This window comes from Tinamus guttatus, unplaced genomic scaffold (assembly GCF_059628265.1).
Source record: "Tinamus guttatus ecotype Peru unplaced genomic scaffold, ASM5962826v1 Tinamus_guttatus_pri_ptg000347l, whole genome shotgun sequence".
Taxonomy (NCBI): Eukaryota; Metazoa; Chordata; class Aves; order Tinamiformes; family Tinamidae; genus Tinamus; species Tinamus guttatus.
The window spans coordinates 1,858,387-1,877,164 of record NW_028288881.1 but is presented as its reverse complement, the minus strand read 5'-3'; the positions used below and the strand labels follow the sequence as shown (position 1 = coordinate 1,877,164).

The 18,778-nt window shown below is 44.5% G+C and overlaps 1 protein-coding gene across 2 annotated transcripts in view; it reads left to right on the top strand.

Annotated features, from left to right (window-relative positions):
* The window catches only part of APP (amyloid beta precursor protein), a 187,764-nt gene extending 176,721 nt beyond the window's left edge, over positions 1–11,043 (top strand). For both annotated transcript variants that reach the window (XM_088529802.1, XM_088529803.1), the window contains 3 exons: positions 1,837–1,937; positions 5,091–5,237; positions 10,271–11,043. In XM_088529802.1, the coding sequence (XP_088385928.1) occupies positions 1,837–1,937; positions 5,091–5,237; positions 10,271–10,372 (350 nt within the window). In that variant the 3' untranslated portion in view covers positions 10,373–11,043. The remainder of the gene's footprint in view (positions 1–1,836; positions 1,938–5,090; positions 5,238–10,270) is intronic.
* The last annotated feature ends 7,735 nt before the right edge of the window (positions 11,044–18,778 follow it).

Sequence of the window (18,778 nt, the reverse complement as noted above, 5' to 3'; positions counted from 1 at the left end):
ACCATAGCTTTAGGGATAGAAAATTAAAGCTCCTTTTAGGCACCATGGGGGTTTTATTTCCTCCATCTCCATTTCCTCCTGCATTTCATTGACGGAACATAATGGTTTGTTTTCCAGCTGCAGTTTCATCACATGCTTTACAGTTCTTGCCTTTAGAAATGGCCTCTTATATATAAATGTCATGATATACCAGTGTCAGAATTAGGTGCGTAATGTGGCATCAAAAATCAGCTGCTTGATAAATATATTTAAGAGCCACTAAATACCTTATTCCTATAAAAAGAGAGAGAGAGAGAGAAAAGAAACTTACTGTGGAAAAAAAAAACAGTTTTAAAAAAGATTTGGTTTATGGGACAGTAAGACTGTTCAAGAAAATAACCATAAATACTGCATGAAGCATATTCTTGTTCTCTCTTTTGTATGGTTTGTTGTGAGAAGTAGAAAAGTAGGATTGGAAACCGAAATGGGATTGTCTGTACAGCTTGGAGAAGTTCTGGGGAACTTTTGTTCTCATTGTCTCACAATACGAGAATAGATCAGCATTTAATGTAAAAAAATGACAAATTCAGAAGCAGTAAAGGGGGGATAAATGTTTCATTCACTGCTGGTTTAGACTGTGGAGCTCATTGGCACTTGGAAGTGTTCAAGAATTTACTGAGGGTCCAGAGGCACTGTGGAGAACAAGAGCAGTCCGTAGGGTTGAGAGTTTTCAAGACATTTACATTTCCACACACTGGACCTGAGGTCAGCCCAGGATGCTGGGAATCACAGTGAAAGCTTGGAGAAGGGAATAGAGGGAATAATGTGCTAGAACAGTCATCGGCAAGGAATCTGAATGGGTTCTTACGTTCTTACCACATAAGGGTGAGGAGATAACTTCTCATAAATAACATACAGGGTTTGTGTCTCCCAGAAATACGGGTGTCAGTCAGTTGCACTAAGGGAAAACAACCAGCTACGTGGATACCCCTATGTTCTCGGTGAGCCAGAGCCAGCTTTTCAGGACAAAACATTCATAGCTACACACATCAGCTGCGCTCCTCAGCTCTTGTGAGTCTGGCTATTTCTCCTACGGCCAGGAGGAAATCCTGGCCTTCTTTCCAGCCAGTGCAGCATCCTCCCCCTTCACATCTGTAAGGGGAAAATAGGACTGCAGACTGTTCAAGATGGAAATCATTGTGAGCTTTGCTTGCTTGCTACACTGCCTGCTGCTCATCAAGAGGCAGAGTTAACTCTCAGGCAGAAATCAAAATTGGAATCATATTGATCCTGAACAGCCTGCACTATAAAAGCAAGAGTTCTGCAAACTTCACAGACATTCTTTATAACTCTTGCACATGTTTGTGCATAAGCTACAGGCTCACTGGAAGCAACAAAAGGTAGTATCTGGGATCCCCACCTCACAGCATGGGTTTGTCGTTTTTCTCACAGCAGCTTGAGCTGAGGAGGAGGAAGATTTTGGTCTAAACATCAATTTCCTTGGTGTTTCTAGAGAGACTGCTAGGGTGGATCTGTCTTCATCCCTTGAGTCAGCTGAGCAGACCACTGTTAATCCCCCCTAGTTGAGTTCTTGCAGTATTTCATACTGCAAGCCTTTGGTGTATGAACCAGCATAGCTGTGGTGGGTTAAGGAACACTAACAGAGGAGAAATTTTACCAGCTCATTCTCCATCACTTCAGTGGGAACGAAACATCAGAAGCCCCTCACTTTCCCCCAGCTCCCTGTGCTGTGTGAATGTCACATCTCACCTTGTCTGTGTGAATGGCACCTTTGCCTTGGTGGGCGTGAGTGGAGCAGGACTGGATCTAATGAGCTCTCCTTGCGGTGCGATGCAGGGTCCGGGTTGACCAACGTGAAGACAGAAGAGGTATCTGAAGTAAAGATGGATGCAGAGTTCCGGCATGACTCGGGGTATGAAGTGCACCATCAAAAGCTGGTGAGTGAACACGTGGAGCTTTCTATGTGTGTGTTTTGAGCTGGTGATTAAATGCAGGGCTCATGGGGCATGCATGGCCCTGCTTCCCTTGAGCAATGTGCATAGGGTGGTCAGAATTGCCTCAAAATTTTCACATGAACAGGTGCTACTTCTTCTCATTGTCTCTTAAACAGAAGTAAATCTGGAGTAATTTCAATACCATTAAATCTGACATAAGCAGCAATGGTGATAGTTGCTGCCCTCGTGCTTGTATGCAACCAAGTGGGGTTGTTTGTGCAATATAGCTGCCCCATGGTCTGTCCCCTCTTGTCAGGGATCACCAGGGATCTGAAGTGGAGACACAGGGGAAGGGCGATGCTCCATGAAAGGAAGTCTCATGGAGACATAGCATGGTGCAGCAAGAAACAGAGGGCTGCTGGAGAGTGGCTCTCCATTGGGAACAGAATCCTCCTCTCAGAGCAGATGGTGATGCCCAAAGGAGCTCATCTCCAGGGAGCATAATCTCTCCCTACTCAGGATAAGGGGACATTCTCTGCTGTCCTTAGCTTTAATTCGTACTTGGTTGTATCTCTGTAGTTTGTTTCTTTGGGTATATTATTAACAGAGGAAGGGCAGATAGGAACAAAATATTGTTCCTCTTTTGAACTGTGATTCTTATGAGAAGACACAACTAGAAGCGCGAATAAGCATCTTCTAAAGGCTTTTTGCAATCCCTTAAAAAGTAATGAAAAGCCCATACAGCAACACTTCCCCTTTTGTAAAGGTGTGTTACATGATGAGACTTCACTTCTCTGACTTTCAATACCCTGATATTAAACTTGAAAGCTTTTTTTTTTTTAATATATTCTTAAAGCTAAGTAGTGCTGAAAATTAAAATTAGCCTGGGACTCATATTTGCATTTGAACTAGGCAATCACCATGTAAAAAGATACTCCGCCATCTCTTTGATGCTGGGAACTGAGAATTCCCAGTCTGATGAACTAATCCAAAATGCATTAGCACTAATTTGGGAAATTCTCACATGCATAGCTCAGATGAGCTAAACATCCTGATGGAGGAAGCCTGTGTGAGTTCACTGAAAGGAAGGAACTTGTAGAAATGTGTTTCCATGTACTCGTTCCTGCATCACAGATCCTGTGTCACATGTGCTTTGCTGCAGTAACCCTTGACATAGAAGTGCTTTGATACCATCCCAAGCAGTTTGGAACCCCTACCATTGACTTCCATGCACTGCAATAATGTGTCATGCTTAACACAAGAGTTTGCAAGCTTTTCGAAGCATTTTATGACATACTTCTCACTGATAACTACAGCCATTATTTAAAAATCAATAAGCTGCCTGCTTGTTTTATTTTTGGAGTTTGTTTCTCAGTTGCGACTGAACAAGGAACCCAGTAGTAGCACTGAAAATGCTGGGCTGGTTCGGTGCAGTCCATCGCATGTCTGTTGCATGGTGCATCCTGCTGATGCCCTCCGAGTAGAATTGTCAGTGGTTAAACCAGTGTAGCCATTTTATATCAGTGAGTTGTTTTGAAGTTTATATTCTCCTTGTTCCCAGCCAAAAGTGATTTTGAGGTTAGAATTTGAAGACATCTTCTCCATTAGTTTAAATTCAAAAGCAGTAAGTGGAAAAATACTTCCACCTGAGTGAAACAGTCACCATAAAATGTCATTTGGAATTCATCAATGCATCGTATTTTACATGCACGTCTGAATTGATCAGAAATTGTACCAATTTTATGGGTATTCATGTTCTAACTATATAAAAAGTTCATTTTCAGGACTCAGTATGCTTGAGGCCTTCCTCTGTTGCACATATATATTAGCCAGGACATTTCACTGGTCTAAAATAGTATGGTAACAGACTTTCATTCCTGTGCCAGGAAAATGGACAGAAGTTGCTTCTCCTTCACATCAGTGTATGCCAACACTGTGTACCTTCCTGTGTGTTTCTATCTTTATTTAAGCATATTTCTTGCTTCTAACTACAAACAATATACACATCTACATTGCCTGTTTTAATATCTCTCTGAGGAAGATTGTGTTTTCTTAAAGAGTGCAAATGTAATACAGCTCATTATAATTCTCAGCAGGTTTCTTGCCTCCCCTTGCATTTTTGTTAAATACTTGTCAAAGAATTTAGTCTTTCTGAGTGAGGTAGTTCTACAGTCCCATGAATGTAACGTGTTCTTTAATCCGTGTTGCCCATTTTGGTTAAAAATAATAATAAAAGCCTGCTCCTGGCAAGTCAATAAAAGCTTTGTAATGTATGCATAGAAATAAAATAACATATTACTTGAATACAGTGTGGGTACAGTGAAAACAATCACCTGCTTGTTCCCATTTCTAGCATCCTGCTTTATTAAAGGCATGGTGCAGCTCCTTGCTGTTCCCTCATTTGCCTTATCAATAGCCATGCTGAAGTGGGTCTTGTGTTTCCCCTCAGCTCTCCTGTCCGCTCAGCCTCACGTGAAGATTGTCCTCAGCCAGGTGTAGCTCCTTCTGCCTTTGCCCTGTGTGACAGTGACTCCTGTCAGTGACTCCTTGCTCAGTGACTCCTTGCTGGTTGCCTCTTGTTTGCTGGGCTCTCATCTGTCTGTTAGGAGAGTTTTATCCCAGCTGGTCGTGTGTGAGTTTTGCTCTCATCCTGCCAGTTTTCTCTGCTCCTTTGTTGAACCAGTGCATTAGACTTGGGCCAAGCAAACTGAAGAGATGTCAAGTTGTGAACAATTTCATTTGATTTACAAATTCTAAAAGGATTCTTAAAGATTTACATTCTAAAAGGAAAGAAATTTGTATGCTTCCTGGTAACTCCTCTACAAGCTTGCCAGGCATTTTGCAATTAGCAAAAAAAATAAAAAAATAAAAAACTGTCACACTTCCAAGACCTGTGTGAGGGACTGGTTTAAAAGACGTAGAGATGAGTCTTCTACTTGGGCACAGAACTGCTACACTGCAGGCAAAAAACCCCACTTTGTACCTCCTCTCCTGCCAGGAGAGCTTGGCACTGCAGTGATCCAGCTTTGAGTAACTATGGTGCTGTGCAGGCGTGTTTAATTACTTCAGTATGCTGTGACCTGCCCTGGCAGCTGGACACGAGCCGAACGCCGGCGAGGTTTCCTAGCCACCATCTCTTAATTTTTTCTTTTGTAGGTGTTCTTCGCTGAAGACGTGGGTTCCAATAAAGGTGCCATCATCGGTCTCATGGTGGGAGGAGTGGTCATAGCTACGGTGATCGTCATCACGCTGGTCATGCTGAAGAAGAAGCAGTACACGTCCATTCACCACGGCGTGGTGGAGGTAAGCAAGGCTCCAAAGCACCCGCACAAAGGAAGAAGCCTCCAGGGTTTGCCTGGCCCCCTGCTCAGTCACAGTGGGGTATGGAGCAGGGCGGCATTGGATTGCCTCAGGCTCTAACAAACCGTGTCAAGTTGGATGTAAAACCACACAAAAAAATATTCTGGAATTATCCCAGGTCAACTACCTTATAACACAGAGCTTAATTTTATAGGAAATTTGATAGTAGCCAATGAGCAGATACTGCACAAGGAGGAAAATGTGGTTTTACTGTTGTTGGGAATTCATACACAAAGACTTCTTTATGTAGTTTGCAAATAAAGGCTTGAGGCAGGTCTTCTGTGGATTGTGCTGAATGCTACAAGGGTTTTTCTTATACAGATATTTTATTACTTTCTGTTCCCTAAACAAGATTAACTTTTGTTGCCAGCAGCTTTTGATTTATGGCTAATCTGAAACTCATAGATTTGAGAAACATATAAAATACAAAAATTCTATATGAGTTTTTCAAGACTAAAGACAATCTTCCAAGTAAAGCTGTGGTCAATTTACAGTAATTTGAAATACAAGATTTGTTGCTTGGATTTAAGAAAGAGTCTCTGTAAATAGGAAAAAAAAAAACTTGATTATGAGAACTGGAAGGGGGTTCATATACTTTTTTTCCTCCTCCCTCTCCCCTCACCCAAATGTGTTAATATCTACAAGTTTGCTGTGGAAATAGCTGATGTGCGGGTAGTATACTTTATATTAGGCAGCACTTCAGATATTTATGGCTTTTGCCTTCCAAAACCAGTATTTGCAATTTTTAATTGAAACTAAATCTTGTTCAAGTCCACAGTTACATTGGTATCACCTTAAGTCAAATGAACGTGCTCTGGTTGTGCTAGATGGGTGATGTTTCCTAATGCGCATACTCCATTTTGGGTGGCAGTGAAGAGTAAGCCTTTGACTTAAGCCTCCCCAAATCCAAGCTGTGCTTTTTCTCATGGTTTAAAACCTCCCAAAAATACAAGGTGAGAAGAGCTCCTGGGGAGAGCACTGTCTTACACACAGACATACCATTCTTAAAATGTCTGATAGATTTTTGCCTGATGGAATGATAGAGAGAGCATAATCCTATATTTTTGTGGACTTTCTTCACAGAAAATGAACATGGAAATGTTGACCTCACTGCTGAAAATAACGTACATCATTTGAACAAGCTATTCATGTCAAAAGGACAACTTAAGGAATAAAAAGTTTTACAGAAAAGAAAATAAAGGAGTAGCACGAGGATCTAGCAAGAATATTAGTCTGTCAGTAGTGCCATATTGTAAATGTCGCGTGGTAGGTTCACAGTATTGAGTCTGCTGCTGGCAGCCAGGATTCCTAACTCGGCCAGGTTTGCTGTCAAACTGCATAATCTCAATGTCTCACCTGCAAGAAAGGCTTGTCAGGAACTACTGTGAAGATTTATGTCTTTGATAACAGATAGAAAGATTACAAAAAAGGTCCTATACTACCTATATTCCAGTTTTCCCCAAGAGACGTCACGTTGTAATCTCTCACTCCACTATGTTTCTTTTTTTTTTAACAAAACATGTTATGAAAGAGCCTATTAGCATTTTTTGAACTTCTGAGGAGAAATATACATTTGCTGTTTTGAAAAAGTGTCACAATAATTTTCTCACAATTTTGACAATATAAATATTTTGAAGTGATTCATCCTTATCAGGAAAAAAAAGTCACAAGTGTGTAAGTAGTTGACTGAGTGATTGAAATTGCCTGTTGTACGTGCCCAGATGAGCTCCAGCAAACCCTCTGGAGATGCCTTATGCTGATGCCCCCAGCTCACCTGATTGCAGGAGGTTTCTTCCCCCATAAAAGCAGGTGGCAAAAGAGACATCCTTATCATATCTTCTAGTTCTGGATAGAAATCAGGAGTGGGAGGTTTAAAGCTAAAAGAGGCCAAAGGTTCAGTACGATGTTGTTTGAAGCTTAAAAATGGAGAAGCCCAGTCCTGGCAATGCTTTTCCTTTGCATCCCGGCCTAGCGCGTGAGCCCCTACGAGGGAAAATGCTCGTCTGTGTGTCCTGAGACGTGGAGATCCCCGCTCTCCGCAGCCCAGGGCTTCCTGCTGGTTTCCTGCTAGGGCAGTTGAGTTGTGAGCCCTCCAGTGTCTCCCGCTTCTCAGCCTGGACAAGCACCGCATCCTCCTGTAGCACAAGCCCCGGCTGACCTGACGGGCAGCGGCGCGCTGGGCAGTGAGAGGAAGGGTGTATCTTCCTGCGCGTCTCTCTCGTGTTGGCATGTTCTGTGCGTGCCGAGCAGAGGCCTGCGCAGTTCTCCCTGCTCTGCTCCTGCCTTTGCCCAGACGGCTCTGGCCGCAGCGGGTGGCACGCGGTGACACGGTCACGCTGGCCATGGCTAGCGCTGCCGAACCGGCCGGGTCGTGCAGGCGGGCGTCGGGCCTGCGCGGAGCGGGGTTCCCTAGCCCCTCCTGCCACTGCACCGATGAAATACCTGCGCCGCACGCGGTGCTTTCGGGATGGTGACAGGGTGGAGATGTTGCCAGAAATGAATCCTCTGCATACAGTTCCTGGTGGTGCAGCCTTGTGCAGGGAGCCTGGCAGCCCCAGGGGGAAGGACTTGTGCAAGGGCAGGAGCAGAGGAGGCTCCCGGAGGTGCTGGAGGGAGGTTTGTGCGAGTCGCGGCGGCTCCGTCGCTTCCCCCCGGCCGGGCGTAGCTCCCTGCGGGAAAGGGGGGCTCCAGCTGCAGCCGTGAGGCCTCTGAGGCAGGAGCTGTGCCCTCGCCGCGGGGGCTTGCGCCGAGAGGCTGGCGAGGAGACGGGCCGCAGCTTCCCGGGCTGGGCTCGGAGCGGCTGCTGGCGGCCGGGCGAGCGCTCCGCAAGGAGGCCGCTGCCAGCAGCACAGAGCCGGTGTCCTTCATCGCTTAGGGAGAGACACGGGGGCAGGGAAAGGAAAACTGGCTTTTTTTCCCCAGTGTCTAACATAGGGAAAACTGAAAAGGGAGAAGCCTAAAGCAAGAGCACCACTTCCCTGAGGAATAAACCACTGCCTGAGAGCAGTGTTACAGTACCCAAAGAAATGAATGGATTTTGGTTTTGTTGCCCAGGAGAAATGCTCATTGCAAACACAGCTTTTAAGAAAAAAAGAAAATAAAATGGCAGGCTTAGAAGGACAGTATTTTAACAGCAGAAATGTCAAGTTATATTGCGAAACTGAAAGCACTGGCAGCACCGTGTGAGCTTATCCCAGGGACCCTCTCTGCCTAGCATCCCATTTCCCAACACAGGCATCCTGTGCTGGCTGGGAAGCTCAGGGCTTTGATAGCCTGCAAGTGGAAGCAGGTTGCAACCCTAGAAATTGGATATGTCACAAAAATGTGCAATTATTACATGACAGAAAATACGTTCGGTTGGAAATGGTGATGGTTGGAGGTGCAGCTAGGACGCTGGAAGGTGGCCGAGGAGAGCAGAAGGGACAAGGATTAGGAAGGGGAGCCCATTCGGGTCAGCCGTTCACCTGAGCAGTGCAGCCCGTGTGCACACTCAGAGCTGTTTCTGCTCTGAAATAACCAGTGCAGGCTGTCGGGCTGGGACACAGCAGGGCTGCAGCACGGGTGAATGTGACCCAACACGTTGAAGGAGCAAAGGGAAGCGGCAGGTCTGCCCCTGTGCCGGGAGCAGAGCCCCTCTGCATGCAGAGCAGAATTCCTGGTGCTGCAGAGCAGAATTAAAACAAGCATCAAGTATAAGTACTACTGCTTTACGTTTTTGTGAAAAGGGTAAAGTAAGCTCGCCTGCTGTACAGGACTCTTGAGAGAATACATCTTCCGTTATCCGAAAGGTTATTTCTATGCTAAAAGTAAACAGCTATTTTTGCTAAAGGTCATTCATTGCTTACACAAATCCACATGGAAATGTTCATAACCAGTATGTAAAGACTCTGTGGCGCCTTCCTGATCTTGTATTTTTGGCTGTGTAAAATTCATGTGTCATCTTTTCTTCTAAGAACTGTCAAAGAGCTGACAGGCTCTCCTAGCTCTGTTCTAATAGATAGTTAACCAGCTAGTCAGGCGATGGTAGGTTTTGAATTCACAATAGCTATTGAGCTCAAGCAGTGGAGGTAAAATACCTGATTAACGTTTAGAGACTGTTCTCGCCCCCTCTAATTTCATGAACTTCTATATTACTGTAATGGTCAGTGAAAGAAGAAAATAATTTGTGAAGAAGCAGGTATTCAATAAAGAAGTCTTGACTGAGTTGTTTTTATGCCTGTCTTCCAAATAATCAGGAAAGGTCAATTTTTGTTAAGTAGAAGTATTTAACCAGTGCAGAAACTTCAAGCATTTTGTCACTGAACTGAGCCAAATTCAATATTGGAGCTAAAGAAGTTTTGCCTCAGCGAGTGCAGTGCGAATTTTGCTCACCCTCACCCTGTCTGCTCTGTTTTCCCTTAGGTATTCTCATTTTATCAGTTATTTAATGGTTCAGAGACCTGTTGCCTTACCTTGTTTCTGCATGTGGATCTATCCAGAAAATCCATCTCTGCAGATTGCTGCTGCAGGGTGATCGTGGGCTTCTCCTTTCTTGCCAGGTGCAGTGCAGCGTATTGATTTCGTCCCCCAGGGCCGCTTGCGGTCCTGGTGCCTTGGAGAGGAGAGTTTTTAGAGACAGCCGTGTCTTTGGGCAGCATTAGAGCATTAGGTCTTGAGTTTAATGCTGTTCTTAGTGGAGAAGTACCTGAGCAGCTGGTCCAGCAGGGCAAGGAACTGTTGAATTCCTACCACATTGAGCCACCCTTACTTTAGATTTCCTTTTCTTGAGGGCATGACAGAGCTTGGGAACCTGACTCTCTTCCTCCCTTTATAATAATTGCCCTGAGCTTTGAAACCTACCTTGCATTTCAGAGGATATTTCGTACCTAAAGTGCCCGTAGAGGAGGGCGCAAAGTGCAGGGCGGCCGCCGAGGCGCAGGTCGCTGCGAGCGGAAGGGGAGCCACAAGCACTGACCGCGTTTCTCCTTCCCGCGCAGGTGGATGCCGCGGTGACGCCGGAGGAGCGCCACCTGTCCAAGATGCAGCAGAACGGCTACGAAAACCCCACGTACAAGTTCTTCGAACAAATGCAGAACTAGGACACCACAGCAGCCTCACGAGACGGACAGCAGAACGATTGCTTCACTGCCCAGTGGTGTTCGCTCATAGAATAACGTGGGAAGAAACAAAAACACTCTGTTTTATTATTTACTCATTATCGCCTTTTGACAGCTGTGCTGTAACACAAGTAGATGCCTGAACTTGAATTAATAAAATCAGTAATGTATTTTCTCTCTCTTTCTCTTTACATTTCAGTCTTTACACTACATTATTAATGAATGTTTTTTGTGTACTGTAAAGAGTTTAGCTGTATTTAACTAGTGCATGGGTAGATTCTCTTTCCCAATTATTTATCATGTAGCTCCTTAGCCAGTTGTATATTATTCTTGTGATTTGTGACAAAAATTAAGTCCTAATTGAAATATGCTTTAAGAATTGATGGGGGATGCTTTTGGTGTCTGTGGGGGTTAGCTGCTTCTCTTTGCTGAGCATTTTTTTCTGATCACTATGCATTTTAAAGTAAAACAACCTTTTTTTAAAAAGTATTCCAAATGAGTTATTGATTTTTTTTCCTCTGCAGTTGCATATTATTGTACAGATTGTTGCTCCTGCTGTATTAGTGACGTAGAAATCATGGGAATACACATTTGTTTCTTTGTGCCTGTTTTATGTGCACACTTTAGGCATTGAAAAGTAAACTTTATTTTCTTTTCCATGTATCTTTTTGATCTTAAAAAAAATATTAAAAAGAATCCCTGTTAATTGTGAGCACTTCTGGGGGGGAAAAGTGCCTGCTGGACGAAAATTAACGGGGATCCTCTGCAGGATGATTGTACAGAACCATTGCTTATGAATTGATAGCTTTCTACACTGTGTTACATAAATAAATTAAGAAAAAAACCTTTGGACGAGAGTTTTCTTTGGAGGCAGAAGAGTATTTTGAAAGCAGGAAACATGGGACATTCGCACGGGACAGTGAGGGGCAGGAGGAGATGTCCCTGCACGGATGACGATTCTCACGGCTTGAGCGGAGCGGAAGCAGCAGTGCGGGGCAGGAATGGGGCTTGTGCTGACTTGGGCACAAATGTTGTGTCTGTTGGGTTTGTTTGCTTGTTCTTAATAGTGTTTTGATGTAAATAAATATGTTCCCGGAGGAGCCCAAGGCTGTCGCCTCCCACGAGGTCCCCACGGTGCCTCTCGCCTATGGCCCTCGTGGCGCAGCCCCGTGTGGCACCACAGCAGGAACCTGCATCTTTTGGTTTCACAAATATTCGGGGCAGGTTGTCCCCCTTGTGGCCCTTACTGTGGCTCCTGCTTCGGAGGGCGCACATACAGAGGAGTGTGTAGGACCCCGTCCCATGCATGTGGCCAGTGCCACAGCAGAAGATCCCTCTTCCTCGTAAGCAGGACATAATTCAATCTAGTGCACTCTCACTAAAGGAACATTATTGAAATTCCATTCAGGAGAAGCCACAGTAATCCATAAGATATAGGCAGCCACTAGCCTTTTAGAGAAAATCCCACTTATAATCCCATAATCCTATGCAATCTCAATTATAGAAAAAATGCAGTTGCTTTGAACAATAATTTGTGGATTTACAGTAAGTCAGTATTTATGGTGCGAGGTTCTTTGGTGAGACGCTTGTGCTGCCCTTGCTATTCATGGACGAACTTTTAACTGCACAGTTTTACTGCTCTAAGTGATCAGTTTTCACAATTTTATTCTGCGTATGCTCCCTCTAGGAAGAAGAACAGGTACACATGTGCACAAGACGTACAGGATGCAAGTAAAGTTCCTAAAACTTCAGTATTTCCAGAGCTGTTGCTCCCCCAAAAGCTGCCTATACATTTATCACCGTTCCCAGGTAACAGCAGCAGCCTCCTGCCTGTCTAGCCGTGCAAGCTCCTCGTTGTGCAGAGATTATATTAGAAGTGAATAAAAGCAATTTGACAGGCTCATAAAATAGGGAAGCTGACACAGGAAAGTCACTGAGCACCTCAGTGACAGGCAGGATTGATGGCTCACCAGCCCCATCAGCAATAAACGGAGCGGGCCAGCTTGGAGGAAATCGCTCCTGGGGGAGAAAGTAAATAAGAGAGAAATCCCCGTCTTATGAGTCCATAGGTTTAACAGGAGGAGTTTTCTCATCTGGGTTGATTTTGACAGAATGGGGTCTGGGTGCACTCGGGACGGCAGGAACCTCGGCGAGGATGAGGATGGTCTCTGGCAGCGGGAGCCCCTGCCAGGCCAGGCTGCCCTTATCCCCCTTGGAGGCTTTGCAGGACGGGGTGATGGGCCCAGGCACCTTCTTCCTCCTCCTCTTCCAGAAGCTCCTGGAAAAAAAACGGCCTTTGTTGCTCATGTTGGCTCTCTCTAACTAGATTAACTAGTATCAGATATGCAACGATGCTTCACACGTCAGGCACATGATGGATGAGGTGTCCTGAAAAATACCTATATTCATGCTCATCTCTGTGTTTCATACCTACATGTTGCTAAATTTCCTTCCTCAGCTATGAGGGGGCCTAAGAAGAAGAAACCCAGGCCGGGTGTTGCCCTTTGTGGAGAATAATTTGCCGCACCTATATATTCCATTAGGTCTGTCATGATGCTCATGCAGCTCCAAACTCTCCATCCCCATTATATGTGCACTTACCAAAGCAATTTCAGTGCCATTGCTGTTGGCCTAACTGCTCATTTTTATTGTTTAAACTAATGGATTTTGTGGGCGGTGGGTAAGTCGCTGTTAAAATGCCTCTAGGCAGCAAGATTGCAAATATCCTAATGACATATGAGAATAGATTACAAATAGCACTGTGCATGGCACCCTGGTGCTGGCAGCATGAAGCTAGTAAATTAAAATATAAATATTGTTTTCTATTCCCAGACAATCTTTTTTACCACTCAAAAAAGGGAGAACCTTGATTCTGTCAGAGAAGGAGGCTGTTTTGTCTTGCCGCTTCCCCTTTCCAGTTCTCTTTTCCACCTTATTCCCAGAAGAAGCACAGACTAAACCTTTCCTGCAACTTTCTACAGCTCTGAGAAAATTATCTGGCTGACTATACAGAAAAATCTTTTATGCTTCCAGGTATAAGGCTTAGGTTTTATTTAGAGGTAATAAAATATTCTGGCTTTAATGGGATTCTTAGTTAAAGCAGAGTTGGATTTAGACACCAAGTTGGAGACTGAGTCTTTCTTTGCCTGCTGTGGACAGCTCAGCTGGAGAGCAGCAGCCTGCTCAGTATGAGGGATCTCACCTGGAGGGAGAGGTAGGCACCCCTTTTGTAAAGAGCTGCTACAAAAAATAAAATAAAGGAAAAGGAAATGACACAGGGTGGGGTTCCCTCATTAGAGGTTGAGCAGCCGCTTCAGGAGGAAGGTCCTTGAAATAGCTGCAGAGCTGCTGCTGGTCCAAAATGGGACCCGGTAATTACAGCTGCTCTGAAAAGGACAAAATCCTGCAAAATTGCCCCATGTAATTCCCTGGAGAGAATTAAGGGAAAAAGCTGCCCCCTCCTCCAGCCCCTGCACAGAGATAAGGGCAAGCACGGGCTATGGCCAGGGTCATTCCCTATAGGGCTGACAGGGGAGAAGAAAGCTCCTGAAACATTACCATTTCTAAAGTCCTTGAAAAATAACGCTCGAATCAATAAATGTGGAAGAAACTGTTCTTATTTTCCTTTTAAACGGCTTGGCCATCAATCTGTCTCATTGAAAAAAAAAAAAAAAAAAGGGTAGGCGAGGAGGGAAGGAATACATATTTTCGTGTGTGTTTTTGCCAGGTCTGTTTTTCAACGGGTCCTTGCGTGAGGCAGCGGGACGCGAGCCCCTGGCGCTGCGGGTCATGCTCGCCTCCAGCCCAGGCGCACGGATCGAGCGGGCGCCGTTCGCTGCATCGAAACAGCAGCAGCCGCCGCTGCTGATAGGGAGAGCGATGCCCCCGACGAGGCTCCCCGCTGTGGTAAAGCAGCCCCGACGGGCAGAGCGGGGCCGCGCTGCGCGCCGGGAGGCCCCGTGTGAGCCTGCGGTGCGGCTCTACCTCACGCTCGCCCGCGGCGCCACGTGGGCTGCTCGCTCCCTAATGGTCGGGCCGCCGCTGCGCCACTCTGTGTGGGAAAACATCGCTCATCCAGCCAGGACCCTGCCTGGCCATGGCTGAGAGTCAGCGTCTCCTCGGCCCCTGCCCACGGCTGCTGGCCATGGGGTGAAATCTCTTGAAAAAGGTAACACTGCCCGACGCCTCTGCTGAAGGCGCTTATGTGGGTCTCCCACAAGTTGTTGTGACCTTTGTAGGGACGCAGCATCTCTGAAACTTCTGAGAGGAGGCACGCAGGAAGCGCTGGTGGGATCCCATAAGCTTCATCGCTTTGAGGGCGGGAGCTACAAAGCTCAGGTTGACCTGAGCAGGACAGCTTGGGCTTACCCCAGCCTGCAGTCAGCCCAGCCTTGTCTGGAGTATCAGCTGTACCCGTTACCTAACACTGGATGTTACAACACAGTTTGTCTTTTGAAGATAAATGTCAAGCGAGCTCTGCTGGCATAAAAAAACCCTGCATTGCCAAGGCATTTTACTGTTTTTTGGCCATCACATTGCTAGAAAATCTACTATGAATGTCTGCTGGCTGCCAAAATTAATCAGAAAGAGTTTAAGAGCCAACAGCCTGTATTTTGCAAAGCCTAAATTAAAATGACACCCTGTACTCAGTACCCCAGTACAGGTGTGATCCTTAAAAGCCCCCATAAATGAACAGGAAATCACCAGGAGCTGACCATTGACAAGCAAAGAACAAGAACTGCATTCCTTCAAGAAAGGATAGCCAAGCCTACATCCACCTTTGGCCAAGGCCAGAGTCTTAAAACCACATTTCTAGCCTAGTCTAGTGAGGGCACCTGCTGCCAGCTCTGTTGATGCTGGATCATGCTAAAGGTGCCCACAGAGAATGCAGCAACTTGTGTAGAGAGAAGGAAACACCTCACACCACAAGAAGAGCTCATCATGATCCCACTCCCACTTGGGATTTGTAGTTTATCCGTAAAAACAAACAGCGCACCCGATCTACTTCTACACATGCTCCATTAAGCAGGGACCAGAGCCCATCTTCCAAAGATATTAGGACTCTCATTGGAGACTACTCTCAAAGGAAATAGATTGCAAAAAGCTCAAGCTAACACAAGTTTTAGTATCTTATGACAACCAAACTACAAATTGTTGACTTTTCATTTGTTTTGGACCCTCCACTTGATTATGTTATTTGATGGCCCCCATTTCTTGTACTGGAAGACGCACTAAGAATTCATCCCTCTTTTCCTTTTTGTTATTGTTAGAGATTTGCTACATAACTGTCACAATCTCCCTCAGTGGTCTCTCTCTACCAGGATTCATTGCAGACTGCTGGTCACTATGTGTGTGAAACCTGTTTCAGACATTGGTTGAAGCTTTGGGAACACTTACTGTCTTAAAATATCTGTTCCAGGTAAGCCTATCTAGAAAGCCACAGTTTAAGGCAGGACTTAGATAAGATGCAGACTTATAGACTGTTTTTTACCACAAACATCCAACTGAGTGTATCTACCTAGCCAAAATAACTGCTGCTGCCTCCGGCACGTATTGACATCTTAATGCAGCATCACATTTGTGACACAGAATCATCAGAATAAAATACAGTGTTTTTAAACAAGAGACATGTCTGAGAATACAGTCTATTTAATTTGGTTGAACATATACCATTTCCATCAGCAGACTGAATTCTCATTCTAAGCATGACTGATCAAAGTACATAATGCTTAAACATAGCAGTTAAACACCACAATGCAAATCAGAACGATAGTTTTGTAGATTCCTCAGAGCTCCTATCTTCTCTAGCCTTTTGGCAATATTAAAGGATAGGGATTCACTATGGTTTCAGCTGAAGTTGCTTCTGACCTCATGGCTAGAGCTAAGCAATATAAATGCAGATTGAGGGTGGCTCCAGCTTTCATGTTTGGATGCTAAACAGAAAAGTAATCTCAGCCTTGTGGCTGATGAGCAAATGGTGCCTGTAATGCCATGCCTTATTTAACAAAAAAAAAAAAAAAAGGAAAGAAAAGCATGTGCAATTAGAAATCTATTGCATGGCTGACTGATTTGTGTGTTGCTAATCAAAATAGCAGCAGAAGAGCCTATGTATCCTGAGCCCGACATCCCAGGTCAGCAATCCTCCAGCCTGCTGCCTCCAGCCCTGCGATAAACCCACAGGCTAAACCCTGCTGGCCTATAAATCCCCTTGGGCCCTGCAACAAATATATACTCCCACCCACCCAGCATATCCCAGCACAGGATCTCGAGATTTTCCTTTCAGCCTTTCCTGCAGTGTGGGCTCACACCACCAGTGTGGTCCAGTGCACTGCCATGGAGACACATGGCTCTTCATGGCTCCACAACACAGGAAGTTGCTTTCACAATAGTTTCTATTTTCCAGGGATAAACCCAGCAATAAAAGCACCCCCTCCGCCGTCCCCGTCATCATATGGGAGACTAGGGCTTAATTCCTCAGCTGGAGGGGTTTCCAACACACTTTTCCTGCTTATCCCTGCAGCACACGCAACCTGCCTTGGGAGGTGGCTCCTCAGCACTCGGAGGAGGCTCTTCTCGGATCTTCGGCTTGTACTTAAACATTAACTGGGCCTGGGAGAAAAAGAACCAAAGAAAGTAGTGTAGAATACTCACAACATTTTTAATCCAAGTGGAGGAAACTGTGGAGTTTTGTGCTAGAAACCAATCTAACACAAAGAAAACAAGGGGCAAAAACATTGTCTGGGAAGTATTTTGTGAGAAAAAGAGTAAGCTGTGCACAGTTTTGGGAAAGAGAAGACACACAAACCTACTTCTGGGGGGGTTTTATTGCCCTGTTTTAAGGCAAGGTGGAGACAGAGCTCTGAAGCCCCAAGGATAAGGCAATAAATACCCATGTCCTCAGTATTTCTCCTTGGTTTGCTCTAGAGAGCTTTTCCACTCGTTATCCTGACTTTAAGATCTTGTCTGAGGCTTGGGAGACAAAGAGTCTTAAAAAAAAGAAAAAAAGCAAATTTTATGTGCATCTGTCTTCTATTGATCTGCCTAAAATCATGAGCCCTGGCACACGCCTTGGCTGGCCAGGTATGAGAGCTGCAATGACATTAGTTGAAAGCGGGAGCATTCTGCAGCACTAGCAAGGCAAGATCCTGAGACTTACATAGATTATGCATTCTTACCCACTTTCCAATTTCAGGATCTTGAAGATTTTTCACATTTCACTTCCAAGCTCGTCCCTGTAGTCACAGGAATTAGAACCTGCTTGTGATGCTGCGATCAGAATGAAAGGTAAGAAAGACCCTTGTGTGATTAGTCCAGTCCATCATCAACCCAAATGAAATCCGCTCTAATGCTGCCAAGATTGGCAGAAAGCAAAAGATCATGTTGTCCTTTTGTTGATTACAAAATTGGCTTTAAATAAATAAGAGTCCTGCATAGTGCATTTGTGAAAGCAAGCAGTTTTGTGACTGAAATATTCCCAATTAGCATAACTAAAATACATATTTGTTCAAAAATTATTGCCTGCATCCAGGCAAAACACCAGCAGTCAGTCTGAGAAGCAAGCATGAAGATTCACTTTTTCCCCAATAAACTGTCTTCTTGTATCCACTTTCATCCAAAAACACAATCACAGTTAATAGCTAATCAAATATTTTCTCCTAGAGGCTGGGAAGCAAGAGAGAAAATGGTACTATTATTTCTATTTTTAAATAAATGGGAGCTGTTTGAAGTCAACAGCTTTATGGCTCTATAAAATACACAAAATCCTCATTAACATAGACTGCTATATATAAAAGCACAAGTTTAAATGCATAACTCTGGAAATTTGTAAATCAAAGGCCATAATAGAAATTGGCCTTTATCACACAGTTAACTGTATTAAGAACGCACATTTGTAGATGCATCTCTATGAACCTATAATTTCAATGAACACTAAACGCATGCACAATGTAGGCAAGTCAATGTTAGCTGAATGGCATTTGAAATGGCTCCATATGCCATTTCAAATAAACTACTTTTTGTAAGTGTACACAATAAAGACCTCAACATTTTGTTGCTGCATAATGTTTTCTTCAATTTTATAGCAATGCAGATTATTGCACAACTCAAGAACAAACTCAGATCCATTTATAAAACACAAAATCATTTATTTGTTTAGAATTTTCATCATTTTCTTCCAACTTGGTTGCAGACCGCATAAGCTATAAATGCTTCAAGAGCATCTTTCCTTCTGCTTTGATGACACTGAGCTCAAGGGAACTCTACAGTAATAAGTAATTAGACATCAGTGAGCATGATCAGTGTTTTTCTTTATCTGTAAGCAAAAGTCTTAATCAGTTTAAAAGCATTTAAGAAGGTACTTTCTCAAAACACTTGTAGCATTTTTCATTT